This window comes from Pseudorca crassidens, chromosome 4 (assembly GCF_039906515.1).
Source record: "Pseudorca crassidens isolate mPseCra1 chromosome 4, mPseCra1.hap1, whole genome shotgun sequence".
NCBI lineage: Eukaryota > Metazoa > Chordata > Mammalia > Artiodactyla > Delphinidae > Pseudorca > Pseudorca crassidens.
The window spans coordinates 35,396,660-35,421,873 of record NC_090299.1 but is presented as its reverse complement, the minus strand read 5'-3'; the positions used below and the strand labels follow the sequence as shown (position 1 = coordinate 35,421,873).

At 35.3% G+C, this 25,214-nt stretch overlaps 1 protein-coding gene across 1 annotated transcript in view; it reads right to left on the bottom strand.

The window, feature by feature from the left end:
• TACR3 (tachykinin receptor 3) overlaps positions 1 to 24,915 on the bottom strand; it is a 61,914-nt gene extending 36,999 nt beyond the window's left edge. The window contains exons 1-2 of the mRNA XM_067734673.1: positions 24,217 to 24,915; positions 318 to 506 (exon numbers count right to left, since the gene is read on the bottom strand). Coding sequence (XP_067590774.1) covers positions 318 to 506; positions 24,217 to 24,761 — 734 coding nt within the window. The 5' untranslated portion in view covers positions 24,762 to 24,915. The remainder of the gene's footprint in view (positions 1 to 317; positions 507 to 24,216) is intronic.
• Positions 24,916 to 25,214: the final 299 nt, after the last annotated feature.

The following is a 25,214-nucleotide window of genomic DNA, read 5'->3' as shown; positions in this document are numbered from 1 at the left end:
CATTTCTCAGTGGATAACAACCTGGCTTTCCTTTGCACTTTCATTTCCAGTGATCTTATCAGTTCCTCCAGAAACTCTCCAGAGCTACCCCACATAGAGGTCTTCACATTTTTCCAGTTAGAAACCTTTGTAACTTATACAAACGAATTGACTATATCATATTGTAGTATAGTATTTTTACGTGTCTCTTTCCCAAGTAATGTGTGAGCCCTTGAGGGAAATGTCTATGGCTTATCTATGTAATAGTTGCTCCCAACCTGTAGTTCATTACGTGTTCAACACATTTAGTTGAAAATTGTAATAGAGTGTTAACTTACGTGAAATGTTGTTTGGGACCTTCTGGCCATTGCACATAGCAAAGAGTACGGCCCGGCATGACTTTGGTTTTGGAGTAAAGACACTGAGGGAAGGCAAGTAGAAATGCTAGAATCCAAATGCCTCCAATGACAATCTTGGTTGCAGTGGCAGACAGTCTGGGCTTCAAGGGATCAATAATGGCCATATACCTATATAAAAACAAGCAAAACCATTTTGTTGGCTATCTTGTTAATGGAGTTTAAAATGAGTTTCAGAGGAGTTTCCAGGGCCAGGGTTATCTCTCTTCTGATAAACAAACTGAAAAAGATTTTGCTTGTATAAAGGCAGCATAGAATAATTATGGCATAGTGTTAGGAATCAGGCAGATCAAGGTTCAAACCCTATCCTGTCACTTATTTAACTTTTTGAACTCCATTACTTTTAAAATAGAAATAAGAACCCCCCTCTCTTAGTGGTGAAGTAATGATCAATAGAAATAATGTAAGTGAAAGGTATTGATTATTTGCTGCTGTGCCTAACACATTATCAGAACTCATATGTCTGCTGGATGGAATTGGAAAGATGCGTATTAAGTGCTTAAAAATATGAATTCTGTACCCCAAGACTTCCATTTTTCTTATGTATAACTTTTTAAAAAGAAAATTCAAAACAACTAATATGGATAATGTCTACATGATTGACAAAATGAGGAATCCCTCAGAAGGCTATTGTCAACATAGCCATTTAAAAGCATCCAGAGACAAGTTCAGGGTTTAGATAAGGATGAATAAATCAAGTTTGACTGAGGCTATGCTTTCCTATTACCTCTAAAATTGAATTCATACTGTATCATATAAATCTCCATAGTATTTATCTATGTAACTATATATAACATAATTGTTATAGGAAAATATATTTAAGGCTCTAAAACATTTACATATGATTTTTAGAGTGCAACTTTGTTTTTTTTTTTTTTTTTTTGCGGTACGCGGGCCTCTCACTGTTGGGGCCTCTCCCATTGCGGAGCACAGGCTCCGGACGCGCAGGCTCAACGGCCATGGCTCACGGGCCCAGCTGCGGTGGGATCCTTCCGGATCGCCGCACGAACCCGTGTCCCCTGCATCGGAAGGTGGACTCTCAACCACTGAGCCACCAGGGAAGCCCTAGAGTGCAACTTTTTGAGAAATTAGAAACTGTTTGAATATGGTAACAGAAGTCAAGCTTTATGCACTTGGTAAAATAGTAAGAATATGTCTGGGAGAATTAAATTCCAGTTTTAAATTGGATAAAATGGCTAATTGCCAAATTATGGCTAATACTCAGAGTAGAAAATAACATACACCAAATGAATTATATTTTGGCATTTCTAGCAATAAAACACATTCTTATTTATTTAATTGTATTATTTTTACTATCGGCCATTTTGTGTTTCTCAAATATATTTTTATGTATGAAAAGTTTTCAAAGGTAATATTTTTATCAAAGAATGAGTATTACTTAAACCAAAACATTTAATCTTATGAATGTAACTATTTCAAAATAAGGGTAATTCATTAACTTGTTTACTGCTCTTTGCTTTTGTAACTATTAGGCAGAATTAGATCTTCAGTAGATATATTGGAACTTATCTACCTACTATTCATAACGTTAACTTTAGTTGTAATTTACTTAAAGAAAGTACTCTTAATTTATTATGTATGATAGCTATTAGGCAAAAGTGAATGTTAGATATGAAAAAAGTAATCATAAAATGGTACCTTGGTTTAGGGAAATAAAGTGAATCATACAAAGAAAATAAAATACACATGTTTGAAACTGAAAACTGTTTAAAATTCACCTCTCATGCTTATGTTGGTAAAGATAATAATAGCAACATATATTGATTGCTAAGCATGACCAGACAACTTATTGCACACAATATATATACATATATATACATTTAGTATCCAGAAAAATTCAATAAATCAACTAATATTATCCTATTTTACAGAAAAGAAAGCTGAGGCTTAAAGATTAAGTAAAGTATTTAAAAATGTCCCAAATGGTAGGAATTGGAATTCTAAACCAGTTCTGCCAATCCTCAAAGTCTACGTAGGTACAGATTATGGCTTTGAATATAACCACTCGTTTAAGGAATTGTGGGAGAGAAAGAAAAATATATAAGGTAGATGACTTGAAGAGAATCAGAAGTCGCATCTTGTCTCTAAATTCAAAAGCATTTATGTGCAATATTAAAGACGAAAGTCAAATATATAAAGGCAATAATTATGATTGGTCATTTCTGTTCCCATTGCGATGGACTATAAATCACCATAGCATTTCTCTCATTACATTGAACTGTTGCTTTATGGTGTTTCCAGAGTCAGACACAGTACTTATCAATAAATTTTGTTGTACTGAACTATTTCTCAATCTTATAATCTTTGCTTTTTCGCTTGCCTGGAAATTTATGAATGCTATTTGAATATTTAGACAGCTGATTTTTTGAGACTGTAATGAGAAGTTGAGTGATGTGAGCAGGTTTAGAGTCTTGTACAGCTACTACAGCATGGACAATTCAAAATAAACTACAAATTTCTTATTGATTTTTTTGTCAATTAGTTTAATGTTAGAGAAATTATTTCCTGACAGGTAGAATATTGTTTTAGTTGGATTGTATGGAAACAGTCAATTTATGTTCTCACTAACTAACACTTTAGTGAAAGTAGACATTTTGAAACTTCAAGCTGACATTTTTGTCATTTCTGGTCTGATCTATTATTCATTCATTCAGCCAACATTTCTTGGATATCTACTGTAGTATCCCAGATACTGTAGTAATACAACAATGAGAAAAAATGACCTTCACAGAACTCACAGTCTAATGAAGTAGATAGATACTAATCAAATAATCTCACCAATAAACATAAAATTACAAATATAATAAGTGTTACAAAGGCAATGTTTATGGCTGTGTGAGTGCGTTTACTGGGGAAAACATTTAGATTGTGAACCAGTCTTCCCTAAGAAAAGCATTCTGGGTTGAAACTTGAAAGGGTGACTAGGCAAGGTAGCAAAAGGGTGAGCGTTGCAAAGATTTCTGGGGGAACAAACAACATGTGAAAAACTCCTGTGTTAATGGTGGGTTTTTATGGGTTGAATTGTGTCCCCCTAAAAAAGGTACATTGAAGTCCTAACACCCAGTATCACAGAAGGTGACCTTATGTGGAAATAGAGTTTTATATAGGTAATCAAGTTAAAATGAGGTCATTATGATGGGCCCTAATTCAATATAAGGTGTAAAGGAGAACTTTGGAAACAGAGAACCACACAGAGATTGCCACATGAAGATGGAGGATTGAGTGATGTATCTACAAGCCACGGAATGTCAAAGACTGCCAGCAATCCACGAGAAGTTAGGAAGGGGCAAGGCAGAATTTCCTCATAGGTTTCAGAGGGAGCATGGCCCTTGCCAACACCTTGATTTCAGACTTCTAGCTTCTAGAAATGTGAGACATAAATTTCTGTTGTTACTCAGTTTGTGCTAGTTTGTTACAGTAGCCCTAGGAAACCAATTTGATGGGTAAGGGTGGGTGCATTGTGCACTTGAGGAACTAAGGGCTAATGTAATTGAAATGCTGAAAGTGAAGGGGGAAAGTGATTTGAAACGAAGTTGTAGTTCAGGCTATAGAATTTTGTGTTCTGGAAAGTAATTGAGGTGATTCAATCAGGAGGGGAGAGTAATCAGATTTTAGTCTGGAGAATGGATTGAAGGAGGGAAAGAATGGAAGGAAGAAGATAAGTTACCTCATTATTGTTTTGGTTTGGATGAGAGATGATTGCTGCTTAGAATAGAGTATTACCACTGGAGATTGAATTACATTAATGATTGAGGAAAATAAAGAAATGTTGAAATATTGTAGAAAGGGAGAGCCCGTTGACCAAAGAGGTAGGTAGAACTTCCAGGCACTGCTGAAGACCAATTTGAAATTGGTGATTAGGAATTCACTGTGGCATCAACGTTTCCTATTCTGTGACTCTCTCCTGGAATAATAATTTTCTCAACAGTAAGCATGAAGAAAATGGATCCTTAGGGTCAAATAAATACCCTCTGGACCTTGAGAAGAAATTATCAAACCCAGGATACAATCTCTCTCAAATGAGTGTCAGTACTTTATTCTTCCTTTAAAGAAATATATATCTTTGATATGATCACACTCGATTTTACTAGGTGTTTGTCTGAGCTTCTCATTACCATTTTTCCCCACCAAATAGATTCTCAAATACGTTAGAGTCTCCTTACTCTGACTGTTTCACAAAGAATAGCTAAGATTGGATTCTTTACTCTTCCAATTAGCGTAACACCTAAGCAAGTTTTAAAGTCACTTTTTGTTGTCTTTCATAGAGGAAGAAATTCTCAGAAATATCCATCAGAAGCTCACATTATAATGCCATCTTTTATTAGTTTTCCTTTTCACTCTAATACAGGACCAATGTCCTTTACCATGTACTTCTTTTCCTGACATAATTGAAGGGGTCTTTTTCATCAAAAAGATGATGTCTTTTGCAAAACAGAATTTTTTGACATAACTTTACTGCTCTCAGTAAGTAAGCCTTTCCATTTTGTAATTGTTCTTGGTATATGGTATAATTTTTCCTTTTGGTAGCGTTTTTATTAAGCTCTGTTTCTGGATCTTTACATGCTTATATACATTTAAAATTTTTGGTATAAAGAGAGAGTACAGTCTTCAGATGTTTATTTGATTATATTAAGTAATATTTGCCTGAAATAATATAGATTTTACTGTTTTCCAGTTTGCTTCTGGCCATAGTAGACATTGTTTTAGTCTGTAAATTCAGGATCCTATAATCTGAAGTGAGGAGATGAAGCCCTAGGAAGGAGCACTTGGTAAGAGATATGTATACAGCTGGAGACTTAGCCAATTTCCAGCAATCCTGAAAGGCAAGAGTGGTAGATATATCCCAAAGGCACTCTCCTTCTTCCCATCCCCTCCAGAGGTCTCGCATTAGAAAAAGCCAAGAAGACACCCAAGAGTGAGGGACCCTATTGATACAGTCAGTCTACAGAAGTAGTCAGCCTGGTGGGGAGGGGCAGAAAAAAGAGTGGAATAGATAGTGAGTAGATATGAATTGAAAAATGGACATTATCCAGCTCAGATAATAATTTCATGTTTTTCACATGCTAGTTTCCTTGCTGAAGTGATTTTTCTTTTGCTTCATATGTTATTCTAAAGTTGTATGACTGGAAAACTTCTAACCATCCTTTAATTTCCACTCATATTATAGACTGATCACTGTAGATTCTTTCCCTCTCTCTGTGCAGAGTTAGTTTTTACCTCCTCAGTGCTGCAACAGCATTATGCTCATAATGATTTTAGCTCATTGGAGGTATGATTTATTCTTCTCTGTGTTCTGTAGTACCTAACAAAGTATCTATAGTAGTCAACATCATTGTTGAATAGTGACTGCAAATAGTTGTTGAGTATTTGGACAGATGGATGGGTGAATAATTGTTTACAAATAAAAACTTAAGCGTGTACGCAATTTTTAAAAGGAATAGTTTTCTTAACTTTGCTAAATGGGAATAAACATGGCGTAGACTATGATTATGAGGTTAAAATGACATTACATAACACAATGTATTCAAGGAGACTTAGGCAATATCAGGCACAGTAGACACTCAACCTAAATCACTCTAAAACTATATTGAATAAAATGAAATTAACACTTGAGAATTTAAAAAATGTTGCTGTGGTTAGCTCGAGACAAAAATAAACAAAGATAATTTATTTAATGTGGTTCTTAGCTAGTTGTGATCAGAGTAGAAAGAAAAATAAGTTCATGCCAAAATTCTGATCTAAGGATTAAAAAAAAAAACTTCTTTTAATATTGTTTTAACTTTTCAACAGAAACTGTTCCATCAGGGTAGTGCATTATAGGTTATTTCTCTTTCAAATCTCTCCTTTTAGAAGAATTTCTTATATGGAGAGCACTAAGGTCTTCTATGTAACATCAGTCAGGGCAACTAGTGCTCAGTGGTTCAATGATTAAATAGAAATGTTGCATGTTATACTTGGAGACTCTGTAAGTTCTTTGGGTGCACTAGGAATTAATTTCCTTCAATTTTGTTTAATATGGCCTATACCATATTAAACTCCTTTTTGAAGTGGCCTGTGGCAGTTCCACTCTGTTATCCTTAAACTCAGAAAGATGATGTTGTCCATCAAGCAGAAGGAGTACCCAATCTGCAGGTAATTAAATTATGATGATGTAAATGCTTATTTAACTGTGCAAATGGAAGAAAGAAGGTATAGATAACCTCCAAACTGGGATAATAATACATTATTGGATATATACTTAGATAATAAATATATTCATAGCATCTAGGATAATGACTGCACATATTTGGCACCCGACACATATTTATTGTATGACTAAATTAATGAATGAATGGAGGTGATTTTTAAAATTGTTTTTCTGTCATTTTCTATCATTGAATAATTTGTGCTCAAATTACCTTAATAAGGTATCATGAAAATATAATTAAAGAGGAAAATCAGATATGAAAAAAACAGCAAACAACAGCAACAATAACAACTACAAAAAAAAGAAAGAAAAGAAATAAAAGGCATCCAAATTCAACAGGAATACTGTCTTTATTACTGACAGAAGTAATACTGTTTTTATTAGCAGATGAAATGATCTTCCTAAGGAATCCACAAAACCCCAAACCCATTAGAATTAATAAGTTCAGCAAGGTCACAGAATACAAGTTCAATGAATTGTATTTCTATATACTAGTTATGAACAATCTAAAAATGAACTTCAAAAAAGTCTATTCAGTAGCACCAAAAACAACCTAAGTGTCCATCATTGGATGAATGGATAAAGAAGATGTGGCACATATATACAATGGAATATTACTCAGCCATAAAAAGAAACGAAATTGAGCTATTTGTAATGAGGTGGATAGACCTAGAGTCTGTCATACAGAGTGAAGTAAGTCAGAAAGAGAAAGACAAATACTGTATGCTAACACATATATATGGAATTTAAGAAGAAAAAAATGTCATGAAGAACCTAGGGGTAAGACAGGAATAAAGACACAGACCTACTAGAGAACGGACTTGAGGATATGGGGAGGGGGAAGGGTGAGCTGTGACAAAGCAAGAGAGAGGCATGGACATATATACACTACCAAACGTAAGGTAGATAGCTAGTGGGAAGCAGCCGCATAGCACAGGGAGATCAGCTCAGTGCTTTGTGACCGCCTGGAGGGGTGGGATAGGGAGGGTGGGAGGGAGGGAGACGCAAGAGGGAATAGATATGGGAACATATGTATATGTATAACTGATTCGCTTTGTTATAAAGCAGAAACTAACACACCATTGTAAAGCAATTATACTCCAATAAAGATGTATATAAAAAAAGAATAATTTAATAAACATAGGAAGAAATTTAATAAAAGAATTGAGACATACATTGAAAACTACAGCGCATTGTTGAAACAAATTAAAAAAGACCTCAATAAATGGAAAGATGTAAAAAAAAAGAATAACTTAATAAACATAGGAAGAAATTTAATAAAAGAATTGAGACATACATTGAAAACTACAGCGCATTGTTGAAACAAATTAAAGAAGACCTCAATAAATGGACAGACAGTCCATGATCATGGATTGGAAGACTCAATATTGTTAAGCTGACAATGCTTTCCAAATTGACTGAAAAATTCAACAGAATCCTTATAAAACTTCCTATTCTAATTCCAGAATTTAAAAAACTGATCTTAAAAATAATTTGGAAGTACAGACCTTCTAGAATAGTCAAAAAATTTGAATAATAAAAACAAATTTGAAAGACTTATACTTTCCATATTTCAAAATTTATTACAGGGCTACAGTAATCGAGACAGTGTAGTACTGGCATAAAAATAGACATGTAGATCAGTGAAGCAAAAATATCAAGAGTCTGGAAATAAACACTTACATTTATGTTCAATTGATTTTTGACAACTGTGCCAAGGCAATTTGATGGGGGTAAATTGTATTTTTTCAACAAACAGTGCTAGGACAATTAGATATCCACATGCAAAAAGATAAATTATACGGTTATGTCACACCACACATAAAAATAATCTCCAAATGTATCACATATAAATGTGAGATCTAAAACCATAAAACTATCAGAAAAAAAACATAAAAATGAATTTTCACAACCTTGGGATAGCTAATGATTTTTTAGAACTGACTACAAAAGCACAAACAATAAAAGAGAAAAATGATATGCTGTACTTCATGAAAATTAAAACCTTTTGCTTTTTAAATATGCAAGGAAGAAAGTAAAGTGACAAACCACAGACAAGGAGGAAATATTTGCAAATAATATGTCCAGTAAAGGAATTGTGTTCAAAATACACAATAACTCTCACTATTTAATAAGAAGACATATAACCCAATTAAAAACAGAGAAAACAATTTCAAGTCTATGCAAAAGACTATATGTGATATAAAATGATTCCATTTATATCAAATTCCAGAAAAGTCAAATCTGTAGCAGGAGAAAATAGCTTAGTGGTTGTCTAGGGCTGCACGTAGAATGGGGAGTGACTACAAAATTGGAAGTGAGGTTTCTTTTTGAGGTAATGGAAATATTCTAAAATTAAATTGTGTTGATGGTTACATAACTAAAAACTTACTAAAAATCATTAAATCATATACCTAAAATGAGTATATTTTATGGTATGTAAATTATAACTCAATAAAGCTGTTAAAAATAAAATCTTAATAGTAAGAAAACAAACAATCCAATTTAAAAATGGGCAAATGGCTTGAATAGGCACTTCATCAAAGAAGATGCATTAATGACAAATAAGCACATGAAACTTGTCTAATATAAATATCCATTAATGAAATGTGAATTAAAAGCACATCAAGATGCACATTAAAATGGCTAAAATTAAAACAAAAATACTGACAATACCAATTGCTGATGAAGATCTGGAACAAGTAGAACATTCATACACTGTTGGTATGAATACAGCATGGTATAGCCACTGTGGAAAGCACTTCCACAATTTCTTATAAAGTTAAATATGCATTTACCAAATGACCCAGTAATCCCACTCCTACTTATTTACTCTAGAGAAATGAAAACTTGTTTTCACACAAAAATCTTTAATGGATGTTTATGATCTATGAATAGATCATAATTGTTCAAAACTAGAAACAACCTAAATACCCTGCAAAGGGTGGATGAACAAATAAACTTTGGTGCCTCCATACAAAGAATACCCTCAGCAATAAAAAACGAGCAAACTTTTGATACACTCAGCAACTTAGATCTCAGAGATGTTATGGTGAGTGAAAATAGCCAGTCTCAAAGTTCACGTATTGTATAATTATATTAATATGATATTTTCCCCAAAAGACCAGACTACAGTGGAGCAAGATAAATCAGTGCTTCCCAGGTTTTAGGGCAGAGAGCGGGTATGAATACAAAGGTATAGCATGAGGGAGTTTGTTTGTAGTAATGAAATTGTTTTGTGTCCTGATGGTGGTGACTGTTGCATGAATAGATTCATGCATTAAAAATCCTAAATCTGTACATCAATTAAAGTCAATTTTAGTACATGTTAATTTAAAAATTAAATAAAGTTATGTAATTAAAATTTACATTTCCACACATCATGGGATCAAATTTGTGACTTCTAATCATATTAGACATTCTTGGTGTTAAAATGTTTGTGTGAAAGGGGTTACCATGTAAACACTAACCAAAGAAAAGATTGTCTAGAGACTGTCATATAGAGTGAAGTAAGTCAGAAAGAGAAAAACAACTATTGTATATTAACGCATATATGTGGAATCTAGAAAAATGGTACAGATGGACTGGTTTGCAAGGCAGAAATAGAGACACAGATGTAGAGAACAAATATATGGACACCAAGAGTGCAAAGCTGGGGGTGGGTGATGGGATGAATTGGGAGATTGGGATTGACATATATATATACTAATATGTATAAAATAGATAACTAATAAGAACCTGCTGTATAAAAATAAAATTCAAAAAACATCACAAAAATTAGGCATTAAGGCATGAGGTGTTACTAAATGTAAAGAGGGACATTTCATAATGACAAAAGGGATAAATTCATAGGAAGGCATAACAGTCCTAGATTTGTATAAATATTGCTTCAAGATATACAAAGCAAAATGGACAAAACTAAAATGAGAGATACATTCCCAATCATAGTTGGGCTATCACACTTTTCTCAATAACTGATAGAAGAAGACAAAACAACAACAAAAACAACTAGTACAGATAAAAAAAGATTTGAACATAACAAATGTGATGTAATTATAAAGGATCATTCATTATGTTAACAATTCTTTCCATTTTTTTTGAAACGTATATGTTGCTTGTAGTTTTTCATTTTTTTTTTGTTTTTACTGAATGAACCCTTTAGAATGTTCTCTGCTAAAAATTAGCAAATGGAAAAATTAACAAATTAAACATATCCAAATAGAAGATGAATGGAAATTACTACGCAAAAGTAATGAAACTCAGGATGAGTTGTATGGAATAGGTTACAGCAAAGGCAGAACGATTGTCCAGGTTTCTACAAGTAAATTAATAACAGAATAAAAGAGTAATGAGGAAGCATATGAACATTTAGATCTTTCTACAAAGTAAAATTGTGGTAGAATAATTTTGTCCTGCTTTATAGAATGTTACATTTTCCCCTTAGATTATTAAATACACATTTTGGAAATATAGCAGAGGCCCCTCACAATCCTGTGAGTTACTTCCAGGAACTGGACCATGATCCCACTAGATATATCAGAGAAACACCCCCTCATGCTTCTAGCAGGATGAAGGGGAAAAGGACTTTTTAAACACATCAGAGACTATTCTTCTTAACACAGATGTTTCTCTCCCTTTAGATGGGACAGATGTTTAGAGTAGGTTAGAGTTGGCTATTTCCCTTCTCCCAAGTGGAAGGCTGATGCAGCTGGACTGGAGTATATCCTCCCCTCAGGACAGTTAGACTCCAATAATACCCCAGCAGATTAAACTCTGGCCAACTAGTTTCCTCTGAGGGCAGTCCTTGTTAAGAAAAAGTAAAAAGCAAACTTATGGTTATCAGGGGGGAAAGAGCAGGGGAGGGATAAATTGGGAGATTGGGATTGATATACGTACACTATACTATATGTAAAACAGATAACTAATAAGGACTTACTGTATAGCACAGGGAACTCTACTCAATACTCTGTAATGACCTATATAGAAAAAGAATCTAAAAAAGAGTGGATATATGTATATGTATAACTGATTCACTTTGCTGTACAGCAGAAACTAACACAACATTGTAAATCAACTTTACTCCAATAAAAATTTTTAAAAAAAATAAAGGGAGGGAAAAAAATGAGAAACACTTGTGAAGTTCACAGAACAGAGGCATAGGCTCACTAAATGACTGAGACCTAATTATAGGACTCTAGAATGCTTCCCCTTCCTCCGTACCTCACCACCACATTACTAACAGTCTATTTAGAGCAGTTCCTTTTATCCAGAGCATCATGTCCAGCTATCAAAAGACAAAAAAAAAAACCCAAAAACAAAACCTGAAGAGATGAAGCAAGCATGAGAACCAGGCATAGAAGGGATGTTGGAATTATCATACTGGGAATTTAAAACAACTGGATTAATATCATAAGGGCTCTAACTGATAAAGCAGACAGCATGTAAGAATAGCTGGGCGATGTAAGCAGAGAGATGGAAATCCTAAGAAAGAAAGAACCAAAAGAAGTGCTAGAGTTGAAAAACACTGCAACAGAAATGAAGAATGCCTTTGATGGGTTTATTAGTAGACTGAGCATGGCTGAAGAAAGAACCTCTGAGCTAGAGTATATATAAGTAGAATTCATAAAAACTGAAAAGCAAAGAAAACAAAGACTGAAAAAACGGAAGAGAATATCCAAGGACTGTGGGACAACTACAAAAGATTTAACATATGCATAAGGTTCCCAAAAGGTTCCAAAAACCTTAACAGACACCTCACCAAAGAAGATATGCAGATAGTAAATAAGCATACAAAAAGATGCTCCACATCATATATCACCAGGTAAATGCAAATTAAAACAACAATGAGATACCACTACACACCTATAGAATGGTGAAAATCCATAACACCAGATGCTGGAAAGGATGTGAAGCAACAGAAACTCTCATACATTGCTAGTGGGAATGCAAAATGGTTCAGCCACTTTGGAAGACAGTTTGGCTGCTTCTTAAAAAACTAAACATACTATTACTGTATGATCCAGCAGCAGTTGTGCTCCTTGGTATTTACCAAATAGAGTTGAAGATTCATGTCCACAAAACAAAACAAAACAAAATAAACAAAACAAAAACCCACAAAAAACCAAAACAACAACAAAAATCAAACAAAACCCTGCACATGGATGTTTACTGCAGCTTCATTCATAATTACCAAAAACTTGAAAGCAACCAGGATGTCCTTCATTAGATGAATGAATAAATAAACTATGGTATTGGTTTGGCCAAAAAGTTCGTTTGGTTTAAAGTTAAAATAAAAGACACATTTTTCATTTTCATGAGTAACTTTATTGAACAACGTATTCATTAACCAAACGAACCTTTTGGCCAACCCAATACATCAGATGATGAAATATTCACTGCTAAAAAGAAATCTAGTATCAAGCGATGAAAAAACATTAACAAATCTTAAATCCATATTACTAAGTGAAAGAAGTCAATCTGAAAAGGCTACATACTGTTTGATGCTAACTATGTGATTATGGAAAAGACAAAACTATGGACACAATAAAAAGATCAGTATTTGCTAGGGGTTCAAGGGAATAGGGTTGAATAGGCAAAGCACAGAGGATTTTCAGGGGAGTGAAAATACTCTGGAGGAGACAATAATAATGGTTACATGTCATTACACATTTGCCTAAATGCATCGGATGTACAACACCAAGAGTGAAGCCTAATGTAAACTATGGACTTTGGGTGATTATGATGAGCCAGTTAGGTTCATCAGTGGTAAAAAATGTACCGCTCTGGTGGGAGATGTTGATAACAGGGAGGCTATGCAAGTGTGGGGGGCAGAGGATATATAGGAAATCTCTGTACCTTCCCTCAATTTTGCTGTTAACCAAAAATTGCTCTAAAAATAAAGTCTTAGAAAAAAATATAAAGGTATCATGAGTAGTTTGAATAGTGTTTACTTTATTCTTTCATATAACATATACAGAGCCAACATGTTTTCTATACCTTGGAAGAGTGTTATACTCCTTTGTGAGTTTGAATCAGCTTCCAACATTTTATCCTTGAACTTTGAAAGTGGTGAAGTATCTGAGATTTTTTTTTTTCTTCATATGAAGATTTTTGCCAGTTCTCTTCCTCTGGGACATCTTCATCATTTGTCACTATCATCTTCCTCATTCATGTTGATAAATTCACCTTCACTAATTTCCTCTGGCTGCATATTTAGAGTCTCTTGTAAAGTGACTGTCAACATTCTCTTATTCAGCTATTCTTCTTCATCTTCACCTATACTGGATTTGAATTTCACTTTCAGTGTTATCACTTTTTATTTCTTCCTCTTTGTTGGCAAGTCCTTCTCTTGATTAGCCATTTTTCTAAGGTGTCATTTGAGTTTATCATTGAAAGACAATGAGGCACTGCAACTATGTGCTTTGCTCTCTGTGCATGAACTGACTAAGATAATCAGTGACCAATCAGTAACAGATTTTGAAAAATAGGAATATGATTGGTCACTGATTATGAAGTACATCTGTTATTTGTGGAGTGATTCATGAGAGCTTAAGAGCTAGCAGATAATTTTTTACATTATGCAAGTACTCACAGTTAATGTGACATGGTAAGAAAAACTTGAGCCATGCTGTTGAAGGGACTGGTGTTATATAAATAAATCATCTTGGTAACTGAAATTTGTGCAAAGCAAGGATTGCATGTATTAAATTGTGCATGCATAGAATTGGTTATGTGTGTGTGTGTTCTTTGGCATATGTGTTCTATTTTTGAGCTGCTAAAACTTTAAAATGGTGTCCTTTTATATGTTTCTAAGGAGACCTTATTCAGTTTCATTCTTGTTCATTAAAGATAGTCTCATCAATGGTTTTGTGACTGGTCAATAGGGATTGTCAGTAATTTCTTACATAGGAAAGCATTGTACTCTATTATTTAAAAAATATTATTACACTAGTTTGTTTGTGAAATACCACAGCCTTCAACATGAAATTTAGCTTATGTAAATCTTTGTTGAAGAGATACTGAAAATATTTTTATTTTAGGAGTAAAACATTTTAAGTTAATGAAAACATGATGTAAGTTTAAGAGTTTTGAATTTATTTTATACCACGTAGTTAACTTAATGGGGAAAACGGCCTTCATATATTTATTTAATTTGAAGGTATAAAAATCAATACATATGGCACTGTGACGTCTTTTAAATTCAGTAAGTTTATTCATCTAAGAATTCTGAATTGTGATTAATAGTACTTATTCAACATAAACACTCAATTTGTGAGTTTTTAATTTCTTCAAAATTGTTTCCTATGCTCATTTGAAAATCTCCTAATCATTTTCTTTATAGATGATACAGTTCAGTATGATAATCACATATTAGGTTGTATAGAATATTTTAAATGTTTTTATTTAAATAGTAACTACTCATAGCCAATTTATTAGGAGATATTTTCTATACTTCTATAAAATAAGGAACTTAAAAAATGCTTCTACATTTCTGTGTTTTACTGCTCTAACACTATAAATGTGCTTTCCCCTGCTATGTGTTCCCAGTTACCATAGACTCTATCTATTCTTCATTTACTCAGTTGAGACACAGGTCTAGCCTTGTCCTCATGGAACTTAGAATCCAGTAGGGCAGACATACAAAAAACAATAAACATTGCAGATGAGCTAATTATATAGTATATTAGAAGGTGATACATGTGGTAAAGAAAAATTTAAAGCAACTTCAAATAGAGTAGTCAGGGTCCAGAAGTAGTACAGGTAATGAACAATATGTCTGGAGTAAGAGTGTTTCACACAGAGTGTAAGATCCTGAGGTGGAAACACGCTTAGTATATTGATGTAACAGAGGAAAGCAGTGATGGTGGAGCAGAGCAGTGGAGTGTAAGTAGTAGGATATAAGGTTGGAGAGTAACAAAGAACCAGTTACTATAAATTCTTATAGACCGTTGTAGGAACTTTGATTTCTACCCTGAGAGAACTGAGGTGCCATTGGAGGATTTGTAGAGGGGATATATTATCTGACACATTACAGGATCTCTCTGATTGTTGCATTGAGAACAAACCAAAGGGGAACAAAAGCAGGCGTAGGGAAACCAGTTAGGTGAGAAATGATATTGACTTGGACTAGGGAGGCAACGATAGACATCTTAAGGAGTGATTAGATTCTACATATATTTTGAAAGTAAAAGTGATTAGATTTTCTGATTGATTGGACATAGAGTATGAAAGAAGAGATGAGTGAGAATACTTCCAAGAGTTCTGACCTAGGGTTCAGATTTTTGACCTCAGAAGATTGTAGGAGGAGTAAGTTTCAGAGGAAAATCAGGAACTTTGTTTGGAGCATGTAAATTCTGAGATGCTTATTAAACTTTCAGATGTTGAAGTTCAATAGATCATTGGATTTAGGACTCTGGTGGACTACAACTGAGGGATTCAAGTGAAGATATTAATTACAGTTTCATTAGGATATGGGACATGTTTGTCTTGTTTATTCCAGTGTGCCCCATATCTATACAATGTTAATACTTAGAAGGTACTTAAGAAATAGCTATTGAGTGAATGACTACAAATATAGTGATTTGTGTGCTGGTAAATGTTTAACCACAAGCACTCTAAGGAAAAAAAACCACAGAAACAAAACAAAACTCATGACTTCTAGCATTTGCAAATTTCTGTGGTGTAAATACTCCTACCATGATTTCAAGCTACCAAAGTAACATCACTAAATGCAGAGTTGAGAAGAAATGTGCGCAGTTGATTCCCTCTAACAAGTATAAATCAGCTCCAGAGCACAATTGAGCCCTTTGTTGCTTAGTGATAAAATCAGATGCACATTTTCCTTACTTACAGGTATGCGTAAAAGAAAAATTTAAATAACCTTGATATTTGGGCAGATTTGAAGGTAAAAAAAGTCATAGATAATAATACAAACTCAAAATGGGGGACTTCTTAAGCAAATATTTAAAAACTTTTGTCATATACCAGACTAAATAATAGAAATACTGAGCTAATTTATCCCTGTATCTTTAGGCAGTCTTCTAAATTACTCCACATAGGTGTGATATCTTTACATAATTCCTGGGGAAAAGATTTCACAGTTTACAAAATAATCCATTGTAATGTTAAGGTACTCTTTTGCCAGAGATGTCTTCATGATTTCTAAATTAGCCTAGAAAGTGTGTTAAAAATGTTTCCATAAAACATCTATCACTAAAAATCTATACAAAGTTTAATCGAGTTGTTCTCTCCTTGAGTCTAAACTCTTTAGCGTGTATCTCAGAGTCATTATTAGGTCCTTAAACAGTATTTATTTATTTAATTAATATTTTAAAATTTTTATAGTGATAAAATATACCAAACATAAAATTTACCATTGTAACTATTTTTAAGTGTACAGTTCAGTGGTACATTCACATTATTGTGCAACCATCACCACCATCCATCTTCAGAACTTTAATTAATTAGCAATGTATTTTGTTTCATGTAAAAGAAGTACATTTTGTTGTAGATAATTAGAAAAGGAAAAGTATAAAGGAAAACAAAATTACCCAAAATCTCAGCATTCAGAGAAAATCAAATCTATATCTACCTTATTGCACATATAGAATTATATCAGACTGTTAAATCCATAGTCTAAAAATTCATCGTGTGTTAGAGATCCTGCTGAGTCTAAAGTGGGATTCAGACTCTGACTGTGTCTAATGAAGTGGTGGGGCTTCAAACCCCAGTTGTATATTTTGCACCATTTATCCAACATACCAGTGAGCAAGTCTCAGTAAGAATGGTGTATTCTCAAAGCAATGAGGCATAGGGAAGTAGGGAAACAATTCCTCATCCTGGACATGTGGTTTAGAGCTGAGCCCCAGGGAGAGAGAGTTGCAAGTAGAAGATGAAGGAACACTGGTCTTTAAGAATTTGTTAATGGAGCAAAGATTAGGGACAAAATAATTCCTCCAAATTCTATTTGGAACACAAATAGACATCACAAAAACTTCAGGCAGAGGGCAGTTTGTAATTTATGACTTCTGCAGATTTGGATGCAATATGCCCAAAACAACTGGAGAAAGGCATGGCTTCTTCCAGAGACACTATTATGTTCTGTACCAAAGTGCTGACATTGCTGTTTCTTTCTTTCTGTCTCTCTCTCTGGCCAGGGTATGGTGAGGAGAATGGAAGTGCTAAGGAGGACTACTGATGAACTCTCATCAGACTTTCCTAATTGGAGACTAGCAAGAAATAATTGGAGACTAGCAAGAAATGGTTTATAAGCAAAGGTTATAAAAAGATTAAAAAATTTTGGATATGCATGTTAATGTTAGGACATTTATATACATGTGCCTAGAGACTTGAAAGAACTGATGTTATATTCAAATGTAATTTTAAAATTTCTACATAGAATTTCATTTTTAGATGCCTCATCATTCATTTCTTTTTGTTGAGCTTTTTAGTTGTTTTCAGTTCTTTGAATTTTGATTTGAAAAATATCTTTGAACATGTTGGAAAATTGCACCCTGAAAGATTTTTGACAATATATACCCAACTGTTAGATTAAACCATATGAAGTATTAATTGACATTTTAAACTATTAAAAACTGGCAATTACATATGGTTCAATCTAAAATCATGTGTTAAAATGCCATGTTTACTACAACTTAGCAATCTCTGCCGATTTTAATGGAAAAAAGTTATATCTCATCACTTTAATTTTTATTTGATTACTTTTATGATTCTTTTATTCAGGAATCTGGATTGTGTGCTTACCATGTGCAAAACAGTATGATAGGCATAAGGATACAATAAAGACTAAGAACAGAGGGAACTTGTCTTTATGATGCTTATAAGTTTATTAGAGGAAATTATTAATCAAGTATTCTTAATTTAATATATAAAAATGCTATGTCTAACATGTGCTAAGAGAATCTACAAAGTGACATTTAATTTAAATTGGGAGGCTTATGGGACGTTTCCCTGTGAAATGAGATTCAAGCTGTTATCTAAATGAGGAGTATGTTCAACTAATGAGGAATGGGCAGAAGGGAATTTGAGACAGAAGGAAAACTGTGTTTAAGGGCTTTGTGGCAAAAAGATAGCATCACACATTCAGGGACTTGAAAGAGTATCAGAGTGGCTAGAACAAAGATTAGGAAGTTGAGGTATAGTATGAGTTGAAGTTGGACAGGTCAAGGAACCAGGCTATCCAAGGTATTATTATCTGGATTAAGAATATTCTTCTTCTCATAACAGCAATGGGAAAACATTGTAGCATTAAGTAGGAGTGCAGAAACATCTTCTTATATATACTAAGGTGGATTAAGATTGGATGTGGGGAGACCAATTAAGAGGTGTTTTTAGTAGTCCAAGAAAGATATGATAGTAGCTTGGACTAGGGAAGTGGGGGTAGAGTCAGAAAGAAGGTAATAGATTGGGAGCTATTTGAACAACTGAATGGATGCTTGTACTGTTTATTGAAATGGGGAACACTGGAAGAGGAAGAGGTTTGGAGGTAAGATAATGGGTTTGGAGGAGTTTGAGGAGCTTTTCAGACCCCAAGTGGAAATGTCAGGTACACGAGCAGAGCTCAAAGATGGTTTAGAGGATTTTAAGCTGGTGATCCATTTACTTTTTGAGTTTTAAAACATATGTATGTATTATTTCTATCTTATATGTACTTACTGTAATTTAAACAATTAAAGTAAAAATGTTATAGAGTAAGATAAACATCTATATCTTCATAACATATAATGTCCAAGATTTATAATTTGTTCAATAAATTTTAGTAACCCTGTATGGTAAATTTAAAATGACATGATAATGTGGCACTATTTTAGTAATTTAAAAATATATCTTTATTTATGCATGTACATAATGTACTATGTGAGATATACATATCACAAAAAATGAGGGGAGAGTTGAAATGTGAACATGAAGATCATAGATAGGCTATATTTGGGGTGTAGGACAATTACAGGTAAATTTAACTTTCTAATATTTCTATTTTTAATTGTTTTCACTGTGCATGTATGATCCTTATAATGCATGAGGGGAAAATAAGTTTCAAAAGAGACTGGTATAGAGGATGGATCAGGATCAGAGACTGGGGACTGGAATGAGAATGATTTGTAGAGCTTTTGCCATATGTTACAACTTTGAGTTATCTGATTCTCAAGCTATATCCAAAGTTCAGGTGGAAAAAAATACTTTTGGAGGAAATACATTTTATCCTTTTTTGTAGTTTTTTCAATGCAACAAACCAGACCATCTGGAAACTGTGCTCAGATAGAGGTTTTACCCTGAGAATATCATTCACTGAGTTCTGCTTTGGCATATGTCTTTGGCCTACTCAGAGGAATGCTAAGCAAACACCTATGGGAAATCTTCTTTTGCATTTATGACACTGTGGTTGAGGACACTGTCCTCTTAATTACCCATACAAAGAATTTCTTGAAACTCAAATGTCAGAAATTCCTAAGCCCTTAAGGAATGTGTATATATTGTTTATATGGACAGTGTAAACAAATTTACTGATTTTATTTCCTTTTTTGTTTGTTCACTAAGAGGCTCAGAGACATATTTGAAGCTTAACTTTCATAAATGATTGGGACTTTTTGACCTGAATGTCCATGTTATAACTTCACTCCCATCTTGTTTCTATTTTCTCCCTTTCTATTTTTTCTAGTTTTAATTTTTCATTCATTTATATTTGTCTACTTTATTGTATGGATTTTTATGTGTCTTCTATAATTCAAAAGAAAATCAATTAGATAATAGAAAAAATGGAAACTGTTCATTCAAAAGTGAAAAATGAAGCTGTGGGTTTGAATGAGATCACTTAGAAATAGAGAATAAAGTAAGGACAAAATCAGGTCCAGGATTTGGTATTGTGGAACCTATGCATTTAATTACTACATAGAGGCAGAGAATTAGAAATAATTCTAATTATTGAGAATTAATAATGCCATGGAAGAGAGGCTGAGTGGGTAGGAGGTGATCAGGACAGTTGGAAGCCAAGAGGCAATAGCCACCTGTGAGGAATACTACTAAAAGGTCAAGGAAGTCGAGGATTTAAATGCTCACTGGATTTCTCAATAAGGCTCTTTGGGTAGAGTGTTGGGAAAAGAGTTCAGATTTGAATGTCTTGAGAAGCAAATAACAGGTGAAAAATGGAGATACAGAATATAAGCAATTCATAATTTAATGTTTGTTAGACACTTTTATTTCTTCTTTTGTGAATTGTTTGTTACTTTTGTTCTTTTTATATTAGAGATATATATTTTTATTAGTGTGTAAGAATATGTTATATATTCAGCATTTTTATACTGTGTCTGTTAAATATGATATAAACTCCTTTTTCTCCCAGTGTTGTTAATGTAACATTGATATCAACTGGAGTTCTGCTAGTTATCTGAGAGACACTTCTGATTTCACCTTACTTTGTGATAATTTTATGTTTCATTCATTCAATTAATACACATTTATTGCTTTCATTATGTACTCAGGATTAATTTTATAAGAATTTTCACTTGAATTTGAATTTGTTTGATAGTTTTAATCGAACTTTCACAGCACACTACAGCAGTAATTTTAGTGACTGCAAATGGGATATTTTAAAATCCTTGAATAATAACTACAAATTGTAAAAGGAGCTAAAGATTCATAAAAAAATTTTCTAAAAGTAATCTTTTCCAAAGCATAGTTTTAGTTACTGTTTTGCAAAGAATGCAAATGTAAACCAGTTTATCTTGGGCTAAGCTCATGCCGTTTATCATCTGGGCTAAATAATGAGTCAAGTTTTATTGTAATAAAGAATGTAACTGCATGGGCAGTGGCTCTCCCTAAAGTAGAGAGGAATGAGGAGATTGGCTCAGGCACTAGCATTAAAGACTGATAAAGATGTTTTTTAAAAAATTTACAGAAGTATTTATAACCATAATATTTAAAGCAATGGTAAAATTTACCACAATACATTTAGATAATTTGTTACCACATTCAGGCCTTATGATTTTTTATGACTATATATTTTTATCTGTCCATAATAAGCTTCAAAAGAAATAGAGGTTCTATGAATACTTTGCATAACAGCTTTATGAGAAGCAAATTTTTTAAAGTATAGCATATAAGATAACTTTTTATCTATTTGGCTAAAAATATAACTTACTTCAGTTAGATTAAATATTTATTTTACAAATTATTTATGTCAGGTGTCCCTGGGTTTGAAGAATATAAAGTATTTTTTGCTGTGTTTGTTAATGCTTTTGAATTATTAAATAAAACATATTAAATTACTTCCTTAAGGTTTCCAGGTAAAAAACAGTGACTGTCACTTAAAAAATTCTTTAAATATTTTAATCAATACTGGACCCTATGCCCTGAAATTGTCCCTTACCATATGTTAATAAACCTTCCTAGAGTTTCTAACTTAACTTCAAAAATGTGCTTAGAAAATGGAAGAAAATATTTTCTATTTTCTAATATCCCTGTATGTCAAGTGGGATATGCCATACATTTTTAAAAAGATAATATTTCATTATAAACTGTTCTATTAATTTTCTAACACCTGCATTCTCAATTAAAACATAGGTAATATATATGTAAGATGTGTTATATATAAAGTAGAGCAAGATTAGAGGCAATTTCACTTGTTCTCCAACTTGGGGTTAATTTTATTTCTTTTTGTACTCACCTCTGTCCCTACAAATATGAAGGGGTGAGATACTTGTGGAAAATCAGAGATAAAGGGGAAAGGAAGATTGGCAGTTTCAGAGGCTTTTTTTTTTTTTCCCGATACGCGGGCCTCTCACTGTTGTGGCCTCTCCTGTTGCGGAGCACTGGCTCCGGACACGCAGGCTCAGCGGCCATGGCTCACGGGTCTAGCCGCTCTGCGGTATGTGGGATCTTCCCGGACCGGGACACAAACTCGTATCCCTGGCATCGGCAGGTGGACTCTCAACCACTGCGCCACCAGGGAAGCCCTCAGAGGCTTTTAAAATGTGGTTTTATGCTTACTTATCCTAGTTAGTGGCAACTAACCATTGCTCCTTCAATTTAACCCCCTGGGCGTGGCATTTGAAAATTGTTTCTAAAGCTTTATGTCATCAAGACCTCTATGATCACTATTTCAAAATAGTAAACACAGAGGATGGACTTACGGAAAAAAAAAGTCGTTTTTTCTTATTTGTTCTCATAATGGTGGCTTAATGTAGTAAGAATTAATATTAAGCCTCATTTTACTTTGAACAAGTTCGTTAATATAGAAAAAAAGTGTTTTTTTTTAATTTTCACAGATGAGGACATTGTTACTTGAAGTTAAAGTGACTTCAACCCCCTCCCCCGGCCTCCATGCATCCCCCTTGCAAGCTGCCAATCATAAAATGAAGACTAAAATCAACTGGTGTGTTTCTTTTTTAGCATAACATTGAATTAAAATGTAACTATCAGTGACAGGTAGAGGTTTACCATTGTGTTAACACAGTATGCATAGTCCATAATGTTCAATATGAGAAAGAAAAAAAACACACAGAAATTTCATAAACTGGAACCCGAGGACAACTGTTGGAGGTCTCTCCAGCTTCTTAAAATTGCTTGAGAATCTCAGAATCCCCACTGTAGATGGGGGGACATTCTAAAAGATTATCTTCAACAGTTATAAAGCGGTGTGCCTCATTTCTTCTTCTTCTTCTTTTTTTTTTTTGCGGTATGCGGGCCTCTCACTGTTGTGGCCTCTCCTGTTGCGGAGCACAGGTTCCGGACGCTCAGGCTCAGCGGCCGTGGCTCACGGGCCCAGCCACTCCGCGGCATGCGGGATCTTCCCGGACCGGGGCACGAACTCGTGTCCCCTACATCAGCAGGCGGACTCTCAACCACTGCGCCACCAGGGAAGCCCGGTGTGCCTCATTTCTTAACCACTTATTCTTTGGGCTTTTTGTTGCCCATCATCTGAATGATTTGGATGCCATCTTCCAGACACAGGGTTTACCCATCTCATGGCCTTCACAGATTACTGAAAGTGAAATCTACCTGAAACACTGTGGAAACTGCTAGCTGACGGCAATCATTTGGAGGGAGTTTATTGCCTCTGATGGATCCTCCATAACTGGGAGACCAAACCAGTGTTGGCCTTGGGGCAAGGATGGGTAAGGGGATGGACCAGCAAACCAGAGGGAGGAGAAGGGTAACTTATCATTCATTTCTCTGACAGAATAACGACTGACAGAAGGAAAGCCAAAAAGTACATTTTACAGATAACATAATTTTTGTGGCAATTGCTTGAAGCCATCTGAGAAGATGTGCGAGTACTAAGCGTTTCTAGCTGAGTTTGTCCTACTTGGAATGACAGATTTTCCCCATCTCTCTCATTCACCTTCTTCAGTCCTTCTAGATGCCCTTAATGGGGATCAGGGGGATTAGGGTGGGAGTGGGGAGGCCATAGAAGCAGAAACCAGTTCAGCCATTAGAAGACTACAAATGGGTTAGTGACCTCCTCTCTTCAAGAACTTTTAACTGGTCCCTTTCCTTTTATCAAACCCATTTTGTCACCATTTCCTTTGTAACCTTATCCCACCGCCGAGCTCCTCTCTCCCTCCCCCTCTTCCTCCCTCCCGGTCTTCTCCTCACCTGTCCACTGCAATGGCCGTCATAGAGTAGATGCTGGCGAACACTGCTGTGATAGGAAAGAAGTTCTGGAAGCGACAGTAGTTGGCTCCGAAGTACCACTCGCTGTGAAGCGCATAGATGAAGTTGACCAAGGTGTTGAAGGCGGCCATGGAGGCGTCGGAGAAAGCCAAGTTCACGAGGAAGTAGTTGGTGACGGTCCGCATGCGCTTGTGGGCCAGGATGATCCAGATGACGATGAGATTCCCGAAGACCGCCACGGCCACCACCACGCCGTACGCTAGGGACCAGAGCGCAATGCGCCAAGACGGTTGCACGAACTGGTTGGTGAGGTTGGCCCGGAACTGCGAAGGCGCCGCGGAGGCCGCGGCCAGTCCCAGCGTGGAGGAGGAAGCGGAAAGATTGCCGGCTTGGGCTAGCAGTTGCAGCCACTCGGGGTCAGCCTCTCCCGCGGCTGCTCCAGCCTCGAGCGCGGCACTCGGGTTCCCGGCGTCCGCACCCGCTGTTCCCCCGTCCGTCCAGTTCGCGGCTACGGGGAGCGAGGCCATAGCGATGGGTCGGCAACCCGGTTCCCCTCGCTCAACCACTGCCCGCCCGGGCAGTCTCCCTCGAAGTTCTTCTGTGCTTCCCGGTAGCTTTGCTGCTCAGTGGACCTCAGCCCCGCCCGAAAGCGGGGTAGAAAGGTACCCACAGCCCTTTCTGGTTAAGGGATGCTTTGAACCTGCAGGTGATGGGAAGAAGGGAGGCACTTTCCCCGAGGAGTCTGCGAACCTAGCAGGCAGGCAGGATGAGACAGTCGGAAAAAGAGATGCTAAGGGCTGTCGCCCGCGGAGAACTCCGGGGTCGCCCCTGCGCGAGTTCCCGGGCACCGGCTGGAGCGCTGAGGATCGGGGGCTGCTGCGAGCTTTATAGTTTGTTATAGTGCCCTGCTTCCGTGACGTTGTGCGGAACTGACGAGCCCCTTCTTGGAATAAGATTGCCCTCCTTTCCTCCACCCCCGC